We start from the raw sequence: 13,782 nt of genomic DNA on the forward strand, positions 1-13,782 counted from the left end.
ATACCTGTCCAGCTGAGCCTTAAACTTATTTAGGCTATCAACTTCCACGACAAGGGATGGAAGTCTGTTCTAGCAACCAACCACCTGCTGGCTAAAGGCAAATTTCCTTACGTCTATCTTACATCTGTCTTTTCTCAATTTGAATTTATGCCCTCTCAGGTGATTATTCTGAGCAAGAGGAAGCATCCCATCAGCATTGAGCATGCTCAAACCATTCAAGGCTTTATACACCTCAATCAGATCACCTTGCTGGTGCCTAGTCTCCAGACACTGTAATTTGCAAAATTTAAGCCTTTCTTCGTAAGAGCACCCCTTTGTTCCATTCACCAATCTTGTTGCCCTTCTCTGTACTCATTCCAGCATCCCTACATCCTTCTTGAAATGAGGCCTCCAGACATACAGTACTCTAAGTGTGGCCTGACCATTGCCTTATACAAGGGAATAATCACCTTCTTATCCCTGCTAGAAAAATTCCTATATATCATCGACAATTCACCATGAGTTACTCTTGCCGCCCGTCTGCACTGCTCAGAAAACTTCATATCTGCCTGCACAACCACCCCCAGGTCCCTTTCATTCTCTACCACTGTCAGTGTAGTACCACAGATTTGATACGTTGCTCTGGGGTTGCTGTTTCCCATATGTAGTACTTTACATTTGTCAATGTTAGACTTCATTTGCCACCTCTCAGCCCATCTGCTCAACCTTTCCAGATCCTGTTGCAGTAGCATAGTGTCAGTAGTGTCCTTGGCAACCCTGCCAACCTTCATATCATCTGCAAACTTGGACATTAAGCTTGATATACCATCACCAATATCATTTATAAATACAAAAAACAATAATGGACCCAAAACTGAACCCTGAGGACTAATAACATTAGTCCACGATGAGCAGTGTCCATTGATTACCACTCTCTGTCTTCTCCCCCTCAACCACCCCTTTATCCATAGCAGCAATTTGCCTCCAATGCCACGCTGCTCCAATTTGTGCAGCAGTCTTCCATGTGCAACAGTATCAAAAGCCTTTCTAAGATCCAAGTATATTATATCAAAGTTATTCCCTGCATCCAGTTCTTTTGTGACTGCATCATAGTATCCAATCAAATTGGTCAGGTAAGACTTCCCCTTAACAAAACCATGCTGTGTCTGAGCTATAACTGAAGTCTTGTCTGGATGATCCTGCAGTGCTTCTTTAACCAGTGCCTCCATTAATTTTCTGGGAACAGAAGTTAAACTAACAGGTCTATAATTACTTGTGTCGCCTTTTGATCCTCCTTTGTGAATTATGGTTGCATTTGCACATCTCCAGTCCATGGGTACTTCCCCTGAGTCCAAGGAAGCTCTCATAATTATGGCTAAGGGTTTGCTTACTTCCTTTGCTGCCTCCTTTAATATAACTGGATAGATCCCATCCACCCCAAGTGCCTTTCTTGTATTTATCTTCAACAATTTCTCCTCCACTTTAATCTCAGTTATTACAAGATTCTCTAGCTTACTGCCAGCGTTGAATACACCTCTGGCATTTCACTCGCTGAATAACTTCTCATGTGTGAATGTCGATGCAAAATATTCATTTAGTTTGTTAGCTACCTGAGCAGGATCATCAACAGTTGACCCATCGATATCAAGTGGACCAATCTGAATTATCCCCTTCCTTCTAGAGTTTACATAACTAAAGAACTCCTTGCTGTTTTTCTTTGCATCCCTTGCTAAAGATTTCTCGTAATCTGCCTTCGCCTGTCTAACCTCCTTTGTAACTTGGTTACAGATGAACTTGTATCTATCATAGGCTTCTGTGTCAGGTGTTAATTTGTATGTATCCCATACATTTTTCTTATCTGCCATATGTCTCATTAGTTCATCTGACATCCACTTAGGCCTAAACCTTGAACAGTATTTCTTAGTTGGTATGTAAAGCCTAGTAGTTTCCAAGATAAGTTCTTTGAATGCTTCCCATTTTGAATTTGCTGTTGGTAACATCATCAGTTCGTCCCACTGTATAGAATTTAAATACTGTCTCTGTCCATCGTAGTCGCCTTTACGAAAGCAATAACCCTTCCCTTTACCCCTAATGGTAGTTACCTCTTTGAGTAAATCCCACTTCAGCACACTGTGATCACTGCCACCTAGTGGTTCATTTACCTACAGATTCTTAATGCATGAAGAATCACTACTGATAATCAAATCAAGAGTATTACTCCCTCTAGTTGCCTCCCGAACATGCTGATGTAGAAAACAATCATCCAATAAATCCAGAAAAGCCTTGCTAGTGTGTGAGTGACCAGCCTCCAAATTCCAGTCAATATCTGGGAAATTAAAATCCCATATTATAAGACTCTCTGATTTTCTGGCCCACTCTATTTCCCTTTACAATTTCTTATTATACTCATCAGAGTCATTAGGCCTATAGCACACTCCTGCTGTCAATTTTGATCTCCCAGTGCTTATGTCACACAAAACTGACTCGACATTCCACTGTCCAGCAATGTCGACTGGCTTCACTTCCTTGGATTTTATGTATTTTTTAACTAATAGCATAACCCCCTCCTCCCTTCCTATCCTGTCTATCCCTTCTGTAGACATTGTACTCCCCAAATTCCTGTTCTGCATTCCTTATATCTGTGTGACACCACATCTCTGAAATCCCCACATCTGCCTTTGATGTTTTGAGCAATACCTCAAATTCATCAAATTTATTTACTAAGCTCCTAGCATTGGTGTACATGCAAGTATACATGCACCTGTTCTTTTTCTTAGCTACCCTAACCAAACCCATGTGTTTACTTGTACCCCAATGATTCCCAGCAGTCTCTGAAATATCCTGCATCCTATTTTCCAGGCTGCGGCTCATTCCAATAGATTAACAGTAGCCACTGGCAGAGGTGAAAGAATCACTTTCACCTCTGCCAGTGGCTACTGTTAATCTATTAGTCCTTGTATGCCCCCAATCTAGCAGTTTTCCGACCCACCTAACACTGCCTCGATGGCATCAGCAAACATTCTTGCACCCTTTCTATTTAAGTGTATCCCATCCCTGTAGAAGCAGTCTCTCCTGTTAACAAGTACAAGTTATATTAAAGGATGTGGCAAAGGAAGTAAACACACCTTTAGACATAATTAGGAGAGCATTCTTTGACTCAGCGGAGGCCCCCCCATGGACTGGAAATGTGCAACTGTATCTCCAATTCATAAATGGGGATCAAAGGGTGACAAAAATAATTACAGACCTGTTAGTTTAACTTCTGTTCCAGCAAAAATAATGGAATCACTGGTGAAAGAAGTATTGCAGGATCATCTGGACAAGAGCATGAATAATTCAGACACAGCATACGTTTGTTAAGGGAAAGTCTTGTCTAACCATTTCGATTGAATAATATGATGTGATCACAAAGGTAAAGGAAGGAAAAAAATAATTTTGATATCATATAGTTGGATTTTAGGACCAACTGTGTGGTACTACACTCAGGGATGTGGTAAGTGAAAAAGGCCTGGGGGTAAATGTGCAATCAAATATGAAGCTCACTGAGCAGTAGACGGGCTGCCAGGGCAGGTCATGGAGTATTGTCAATGATATATAGGAATTTTGCTAGCAGGGACAGGGAGGTGATTATCCCGTTATACAAGGCAATGGTCAGGCCACACCTAGAGTACTGTACAGGTCTGATACCTCATTTTAGGAAGGATGTAGAGTTGCTAGAACAAGTACAAAAAAAAGCAACCAGATTGGTGAGGGGAACAAAGAGTCCCTCTTACCAAGAAAGGCTTAAGTTCTGCAAACTGCAGTGCAGTGCATGGAGAGTAGGTGATCTGAGTGAGGTGTATAATGCCTTGAATGGGTTGAGCAAGCTGAATGCTGATGGGATTCTTCCTCTTGCTCAGATTAAGAACCTGAGGGGGTACAGATTCAAATTGAGGAAAGGCAGTTGTAGAATAGATGTGCAAAAATTTGCCTTTAGCCAGCATGTAGTTGATAGGTGGAACAGACTTCCATTTTTTGTTCTGGAAGTGGATAGCCTAAATAAATTTAAGGATGATCTGGACAGGCATTTGAAACGAATGGAGGGGTGAAATAGGAGGTTTTTTTTTTTTTTTTTTGCTGGTGATGCATAAGCTTGCTTTCTTGTATCGTATGCCTCTACTAATGCTAAGCCTGGATATCTGGTATGCATAGTCCAAACCCACTATGGTGTTTCCAATATCAGAAGTACAGACATTCCCAGACAGCTTGCTGGGGATCCCATATTTGTGCAAAGTGCAGGTCAGTAGAACAAGACTGCGAAGCCTGTAATGCTCCTCAGCTAGTATACCCAAATTGCAAAATACGATCACCCTGCCTAAGCTACAACATGTGATTACTGGAAAAATGAGAAACTTATTCAGAAATATAAAACAAACTGTAATATTTCCTATCAAGAATCAAAGCAAATCATTTCACCATCATCCCATACAAACAGACAAACAAAGTCTTTCTCAAATTATGTCAAAACCATGTGCAGTGCAACACAAACTCAAGTAATCAATAAGCCAATTTCCATACTACTTAAAAATCTTCACTCCCAGGACCAAAGATGCAAAGCTAAACAAACCATACCCCCCAGTCACCAATGGGAAATGGATACTAATGAAAAATTTGTGGAAGATCCTGTCCTAGAAATTTTTCTCGAAGTAGGCATGGACACAGGAAAGCCGTTCTTTTCAAAAAAAGATAAAAACAAGAGTGAAAACAGAGAATCTAAACAATACGAAAATATTCTGAAAGCCTAAAAGCAATTAATAACAAACACAATAATTGATTGGAATTTTGGTTTCCGTGCCAATATTGATGACCTATATGATCTTATCTCTAAATACTCACCAATATGTCTGCCTTCAAGGGATGTATTTAAAACCTCAAGGAACACAAAACTGTCTCAGTATAATATCTTTAGGAAAGCAAAGCAAATCATCTCACTGCCAGCCATGATATAATTTGCAGAGTATAGCATACTTCCATGTGGAATCATAGGCCTTACTGATATCAAAGCATACTATATTTTGGTACACTTCGGTATCAGTAAGGCTTAATTGAAATCAAAGCATACCAAAGTATGGTATGCTTTGATATCTGCAAAACATCAAAATACTGCACATGGTGGTGTATCTGTTTTACTAAACCCAAATGTTCCTACCTACTGTAGTACAACCTAGTTGATATGTTATTCTGGAGTTCTGCTACCCATATGCAGTATGTTACATTTGTCAATGTTAAATTTCAGTTGCCACCTCACAGCTCATCTGCCCAACTCTTCCAGATCTTGTTGCAGTAGCTTACTATCATTACTGTCATTAACAACCCTACCAATCTCTGTATCATCTGCAAACTTAGACATTAAGCCTGATACACCTTCACCAATATCATTGATAAATACTGAAAACAACAATGGGCCCAACACTGAACCCCAAATATGCTCCAGGTCACAACTTGCCATATTAAGATACAGAATCAATCCCCAAACTTTTTAATCACATCATGTATATAAAATTTTTAGTAATTTTCTCCTCTAGTGCATTTGTACTTTATTTTGATACATGATGTCCTGCCTAGCTTTTCATCCTTTAAGCTAAAATAGTTTATTTTGCCTTCTATATGAAATGTATTTATGTGTGTATATTCTAGACCCCGTGCAAATGAACCAATTTGACAGCGAGTGCCAAAATTGCTGATAGGTTTATAAAAAACTTTTGTTGTGTGCCCATGTACTGTTAACCTAAGTTTCATTTACTTAACCGCTAGAGAGAAAAAAAAAATTGGAATAGTAGTGTATGCTGCATGCCAAGAAAATCTTGCACCCAAGTGCCATAGGTTAGCTGGCCTGTTCTAGACAAATGTATGTTCAATCAATCCTTGATGACACTCAGTCAATCTTCTGTATTACTTTTTACTTATGATTTAGTAGTTTTTATACCCTAAAATGATCATAAATTATTTGTTGTTATATATATATATATATATGTAAGAATTGATAAGAGGGAACTTGCAAAGTAAAATGATTAATACCAAATGATTAAACAAATAAAATAAAAGGTGGGTTAGCTATTATCAGATATGTGTGGGCAAATTTAGTTATTTGAAAACAGGAATAGCAAATATCTGATGTCAGCTAAAGTAAATATAGATACATGGTCAGGTATTTCATCAGAGGACTACACCTGACCATCTGGAACTGCATTTCTAAATTTTATTCTTTTTGCTAAATAAAGCAAAAAGAATAAAATTACAAGGGATAAAGCAGCACATATGTCTCTTGTAATGTTATTCTTTTTGGCTTTATTTCTTTTCTTCTACTGTTATGGACAAGTATTGTAAGACATTTCTTGATACATGGTCAGATGTGGTCCCTTGGTGAATTAGCTGACCATGTATCAATATTTACTTCAGCTGACATCAGACTTTGCATTTTTGCCATCCCTATATTCAGCTTATAACTAAATTTGCCCACCCATATCTGATGACAGCTCTACCACCTTTTATTATATTTTACTTTAATTTGTTTAACCATTTGGTATTAATAATTTTACTTTACAGTTCCTTCACCTCCAAATTGGCTTTAAAATCTACAATACTTCATTTTTCTACTATCTTTACACTTCTGATCCTTGGCACTTTGTGTAAGTTTCGCCTCCATCTATGCAAACTTTATCAGATTTATCTATTTTTACATGCTTGTACACTTTTACATCCTTTACTACTGCTTTGCATGTTTTGGTGCTTTTGTCATACGTTGCTTATTTATTTTTTATTTTTTTATTTTTTTCTTCAACTGTAACTTTGACTTTAAATTACATTTTATATATATATATATATATATATATATATATATATATACTATCATTGAATTATATTATTTAAACTCGAAATTATACAAGGGTTATCGGGCTACTATTATGTCTATTCTTTTTTTCGTTCGTTTGTTTATTTGGATTATTTTATGTTAATTTTCGCTCTACAGTTTTTGCCATACTACTGGCTTATGTTTTATTTTATTTAATTTATAATATTGGATATATATATATATATATATATATATTACATACACGGTATATGCACAGATATGTCTATGTGTGTTTGTTTGTTTTTTGTATGTATTATGCATTTGTGTATAGTCCTGTTATATATATATAATTTCTTTTTTTGTTGTGTTTAATTGATATAGCTGAAGTTGTTACCATTAGTCCTGAGGAAGATATGCCAGGTGAGTTATGCTTTAATGTACATTCTATTTTTGCCTTCAGAATAGTGGTCTAAATCTAACAGATTGATAGTTTTATGGAAACAAAGTGCTAAATGCTAGAAGTCATTTAGCATTTTGATTTTTAAATATGTGCTCTTAAATAATACATTGTAGAAAATCAGTGTTCAGTATAACCCATTAAAATATTGAAAATTGAAAAATTAAGATTAGTTTCATTTGTTTCTGAACCTATATTCAAATTTATTACAATTTGTCATGTTTAAGTGTAAGGCATAGCTGCCAACTCTCTGAATTTATGATGGAGAACTGATCTGACCCTTTGTAGTTTGATCCTTCTCCATTGTAATATAGTTGGTGATAAAAAGGCTACACTCAGTTTTTCTCTTTTTTTTTCACAAAATAATAATAAATAATAAAACTGTATTAAAATTGGATTTATTTTTATAATGTGTGATATGTCATTGGATTGTGTGGTGTGAAGCTAATTAACATCTTCAGTAAAGAAATACAACATAACATTTCAGAAGTTATATATATGAAAAAACTTCTGAGTATTGCAAAATCTTAACAAGATGACATCCTCATTGTATGTAGTTGTGATATATAAATTTCAGTCAACAGAAAATGTTATATAATCAGACATTGGCAAATAAATGTAACAATGCATAGAAGTACAATGTACAATGCATGTACAATTGTCAAGGCAGAATTCTCTAGTCCGACAGGAGGGAATTGAGAAATATATGAGAATGGAGGGAAACAAGAAATATATTGTGCAAAAAGGAAAGTGGAATAGGACCAGGGTATGTCTGTGCCAGTGGCACAAGTAGCAGAAGAGATATCATTGCAGAAAAGATATCATTTTCATGATTTTTAAGGGCATGAAAGGTGATATTGTTGTACCTGTGAGAACTAATGACGTTAAGAGTAGGAAATCTGAGGACTTATTGAGCATGGGGCAATGTGAGTAAAAAGTCACGAGCTAGGATTAAATTTGAAAGTATCAACAATCCTACCCAGATATGTAGTAGTAGTAGTAGTAGTGGCAAACAATTCAAGAAAGCAAGTTTATATATCATAAGCAAAAAAATAAGAAATACACACACCCTCCATCCATATCCTATAAGAATCTGTGTAGTTCTTCCTCGAATTTATTCATACTTTCTACTTCCATTACAACAGATGGAAGCCTGTTCTAACAATCAACTACCTGCTGGAGTATGGCAAACTTCTGCATATCTAACCTGCAGTTATTCTTCCTCAACTTGAATTTATCTTCCCCCCCCCCCCCAGTGTGTGTTGTCTCGGCAGGAGGAAGAATGCCATTAATATTCTGCTTACTCAATCCATTCAAAGCCTTAAACACCTCAGTAAGATCACCCTGCAGGTGCCTAGTCTCCAGATACCACAGTTTCCAGAACTGAAACCTTTCTAGATAGAGACTCTTTTGTTCCCTCACCAATGGTTGGCCTTCTCTGCACCCATTACAGAAGATCTACATGTTTCCTCCAGACCTGTATATATTACTCAGGATGCAACCTCACTATGGCCTTGTACGATAGGGTAATCACTTCCTTATTCCTGCTAGCACATTTTCTGTACATCACTCACTAAACCCCTGAGCTGTCCTGGCAGCATGTCTACACTGCTCAGAGAATTTCATATTTGACTGCACAATTATCTCCAGGTCTTTATTTATCATTTTCCACTACCCTGAGGTAGTACCACACATTTGATAAGTTACTCTGGGATTACTGCTATCCATGTGCAGAATCTTGCATTTGTCAATGTTAAACTTCAGTGGCCATTTTTTAGCTCATTGACCCAATTTTCCTTGATTTTGTTGCAGTAGCTCACACTGATTACTGTTGTTAACCACACAGCCAACCTCTGTATCATCCACAAACCTAGACATTAAGCCTGGTATCCCTTCATCGTTATCATTAATAAATATTGGAAACAACAATGGGCCCAGCACTAAACTCTGGTGAACTTCACTGATACCGTTAGTCCATGAAGAACAGTGCCCATTCTCATAACCATTCTCAGTCTTCTTTCACTTAACCATCTGTTTATCCATAGCAGGAACTTATCCTTAATGCCATATTGCTCCAGTTTGTACAGCTGTCTTTTATGTGCAAAAGTATCAAAAGCCTTCCAGAAATACAAGCATATGATGTAAAAATTATTTTTTGCATCCACTTCATTGGTTACTGCATCATAGTATCCTATCAGATTGGCTCAACAAGATATCCCCTTAACAAATCCATGCTGTGAGTGAAGTATAATTGTATTCCTGTCCAAATGGTCCTACATTACTTCTTTAACCAGTGACTCCATTATTTTCCCTCGAACAGATGTTAAGCTACCAGGTTTGTAATTACTCATGTCACCTTTTGATCCCCTTTATGAATTAGGGTCACATTTGCACATCTACAGTCCATAGATACTTCCCCTGAATCTAAGGATGCTCTCATAATTATGGCTAGGAGCTTGTTTACCTTGTTTGCTGCCTCCTTTTATATAACTGGATAGATTCTATCCACCCGAAGTACCTTTTTTATTTCAGCTCTAACAATTTCTCCTCCACTTTCCTTTCAGTTATCACAAAGTCACTTGATGGCGCCTCCGTAGCCAGGCGGGCAGGAGAAGTAGTGCGTAGCACACACGCTTCTTGATTAGACCGGGGTTCGAGCCCGTCACCACCAAATACGGAGGATGCGGAAAGGTCAGAGAATGACCACCGCATATCCCCAGAGCAATATGGCCTTAGTTGCTAATGCTCCAAATAATAACAACAACAACAAACAAAGTCACTTAGCTCCCCATTAATGTTGATAAACTTTTGGCCTTCCGTCCCCTAAGGAATACCTTATATGTGAATGTTATTGCAAAATAGCTATTCAATTTGTCAGCAACCATAGTCATAAGCAGTTGATTCATTGATATTAAGTGGCTCAATGTGATTCAACTACTTCATTCTACTGTGAATATAATCAGAAATATTTTCTGCTTTTTTTTTTTTTTTCATTCTTTGCCATAATTTTCCTTAGCTTGCTTATCCTATTTTGTATCTTTATTACAGATTAATTTTTATATACTGTAAGCTTCTGTATCACCTGATAATTTATATGCATCCCATGCACTTTTCTTCTCTGCCACGTGCTTCAGTAGTTCATTTGCATTTAGGTCTAAGCCATGAACAGTATTTCATTGTTGTTATTTTCATGAACAGCCTAGTAGCTTCTATGATTACTTTCCTAAATGCTTCCCATTTAGAATTTGTTGTTGGTAATATCATCAGGTGGTCCCACTGCATAAAATTTAAAAACTGACTGAGACTGCTGTAATCACCCTTACAAAAGCAGTCTTCCTCTCTACCCATGATAGTAGTTATGTCTTTAATTAAGTTCAACATTAGAACACTGTGTTTGCTGTCACTCAGCAGTCTTTTACCTGCAGATTCTTAATGGATGAAGAATCACTGCTGATAGCCAGATCAGAAGTATTGCTTCTTCTTGTTGCCTCTCTTCTATTTCCCTCTATAGCTGTTTGGTATACAGAGAAATAGTTAAGTCATTAAACCTATAATGGAGTCCCACTCTCAATTTCATTCATTTTCTCAGTGCTGATATCACACCAAATGACTCAACATTGCACTCATCCATCACCTATATCAACTGGATACACTGTTTTAGATTTAATATGCTGCTTAAGAGCATAACCCCTCCACCCCTTCCTGTCCTGTCTGTCTTTCCTGTGTACATTGTACTCCCTATATTCAAATTCAGCATCACTTATGTTTGAGTGACACCACTTCCCCACTATCCCTACAATGTCTGCATTTGATGACTTAATCAGTACATCAAATTTAGTTAAAATACTCCTAAAATTAGTGTAATGCAAGTATACATGAACACGTTTTTATTTGAGTACGAGAGTAAACGTGAACAGGTGAAGTTTTTATGATTAGAGCTAATAGAGAAGTTTTTCTTAAATTTTTGCTTTTTTATTGACTTAAATTGGCATATTAATTTAATCTCTAGAAGTTCTTTATATTTCTAGTAACGTACTTAGTTTAATTTGTACTTAGATAGATATTTTGTAGGTTATTACTTAGTATCGGTAAAGGTATCTAATCAACGTATTGGACTAGTTTTGCAGCTCCCACGAACGCTAAGGTTTTAATTATATTTAGCCGTTTTATTGACTTAATTGTTATATTAAATTATTTTCTACAGGTAGCTTATAGACCTTGTCAAGCCCCATGGTTTATTTGAATTTAGATAGCGCGATTTTGAAAGTATTTAATACGTAGTGTCCATAGATATACCGTTCCTAACTTGTGGCCATCGTTATACAATACAACGTATATAGTGTAAGGTTTAACGTAAAGCTAGATAGCGAGTATAGTATTATCAATTAATCAGTAAAATTTATTAATCTTATTAAATTCATTGTCAATTAAATTGCACTTTTTAACTAAATACATATAACGACCTAGTTTTTACAAACGTAACATTATAAATTAATATATAACTTGACAGGAGATAAGAAAGTCATATAACGTAACTTGGAGATAATATTCCATACTGAAATACATATATATATAGTGTTATAGCTGCGTTGGGATATAAGTTTAGGGTTATATTTTGCATTGGAATTTTATTTGAAATTGAATAGAAATCATGACTCAGATCAGAGCAGCAAAGCAAAATGCTCAAACTAATGGGAGTGCTGTGGCTCGGGGGAGACTGTGGGGGCGGTTGTCCTCTGAATCACAGCCTTTGGAATTGCACTGCTTGTTTGATATTTGTGGAGCAATCACGAATGGGACATGATATTGCCAAGGAGAATGATTGCCTTTGTGTATGTGCGAGATGTAAGGAGTGTGAGGAAATCAGGTGCCAACTCAGCATTGTTATGGGCCTATATGAGAGCTTGAAGGACAGATTGGATGCCCTCGAAGGATTTAAATTAAGAGACCCGTCAAGCTCTCATCTGCCCACATCAATGGCAGAGCTTGCTCTTCAACATCACTTAAGAGCGACAACCCACAAGGCAGAATTCGCTGGTCCCAATGGAACTAGTTGGTGTCGGTGACTCTGTTGTCAGGGAAACAGGGACATCTTGTACAAAAAGGATAGGTGGAACAGGACAAGGGTATGTCTGCCAGGGGGCAAAGGTTGATGATGTGCAGGTATCATCTTTTAAGGGCACAAAAGGTGATATTGTTGTACTTCTCAGATATAAGGAATGCAGAACTGGAATTTGGAGAGTACAATGTGTACAGATAGGATAGACAGGATAGAAAGGGTGCTGTTAATTAAGAAAAACATAAAATCAAAAGAAGTGCACCCAGTTGATATAGATGAACAGTGCACTGTTGAGTCAGTTTGGTGTGACATAAGCACTGCGAAAGCAAAAATAAGAGTAGGAGTGTGTTATAGGCCTAATGACTCGAATGAGTACAATGAACAGTTGTACAGAGAAATAGAGTGGGCCAGTAAATCAGAATGTCTTATAATGGGGGATTTTAACTTCCCAGATATCGACTGGAACTTGTGGATTGGTCACTCACACACTAGTCAGACTTTTGTGGATTTATTGGATGATTGTTTTCTGCAGTAGCATGTTCGAGAGGCAACCAGAGAGAGTAATACTCTTGATCTGGTTATCTGCAGTGATCATTCGTGTATTAAGAATTTGCAGATAAGGGAACCTGCAAATAGGGAGCTACTCTTGCAACCCATCTGCACTGCTCAGAGAACTTCATATCTGCCTGCACAACCACCGCCAAGTCCCTTTCATTCTCTACCACTGTCAGTGTAGTACCACAGAGTTGATACTTAGCTCTGGGGTTGCTGTTTCCCATATGTAGTGCTTTACATTTATCAATGTTAAACTTCATTTGCCACCTCTCAGCCCATCTGCTCAACCTTTCCAGATCCTGTTGCAGCAGCATAGTGTCAGTAGTGTCCTTGACAACCCTGCCAACCTTCGTATCGTTTGCAAACTTGGACATTAAGCTTGATATACCATCATCAATATCATTTATAAATACAGAAAACAATAAAGGACCCAATACTGAACCCTGAGGGACTCCACTAATAACAATAGTCCACGATGAGCAGTGTCCATTGATTACCACTCTCTGTCTTCTCCCCTTCAACCACCCCTTTATCCATAGCAGCAATTTGCCTCCAATGTCACACTCGTGCAGCAGTCTTCCATGTGCAACAGTATCAAAAGCCTTTCTAAGATCCAAGTATATAATATCAAAGTTATTCCCTGCATCCAGTTCTTTTGTGACTACATCATAGTATCCAATCAAATTGGTCAGGTAGCAACCACTAGGTAGCAGTGATCACAGTGTACTGATGTGGGATTTACTTAAAGATATAATTACCATCAGGAGTAAAGGAAAGGGTTTTTGCTTCCGTAAAGGTGAGTACAGTGGTCTCGGAAAGTTTTTAAATTCTGTACAGTGGGATCAACTGACGATGTTACCAACAGTAAATTCTAAGTGGGAAGCATTCAAGGAATTAATC

General features: G+C 37.4%; 1 protein-coding gene across 1 annotated transcript in view; it reads left to right on the forward strand.

The window, feature by feature from the left end:
• LOC150078522 (apical endosomal glycoprotein-like) overlaps positions 1-11,483 on the forward strand; it is a 146,338-nt gene extending 134,855 nt beyond the window's left edge. The window contains exon 7 of the mRNA XM_090384592.1: positions 11,473-11,483. Coding sequence (XP_090240718.1) covers positions 11,473-11,483 — 11 coding nt within the window. The remainder of the gene's footprint in view (positions 1-11,472) is intronic.
• The last annotated feature ends 2,299 nt before the right edge of the window (positions 11,484-13,782 follow it).

This window comes from Mastigoproctus giganteus, chromosome 11 (assembly GCF_048544385.1).
Source record: "Mastigoproctus giganteus isolate SK-2022 chromosome 11, ASM4854438v1, whole genome shotgun sequence".
Taxonomy (NCBI): domain Eukaryota; kingdom Metazoa; phylum Arthropoda; class Arachnida; order Uropygi; family Thelyphonidae; genus Mastigoproctus; species Mastigoproctus giganteus.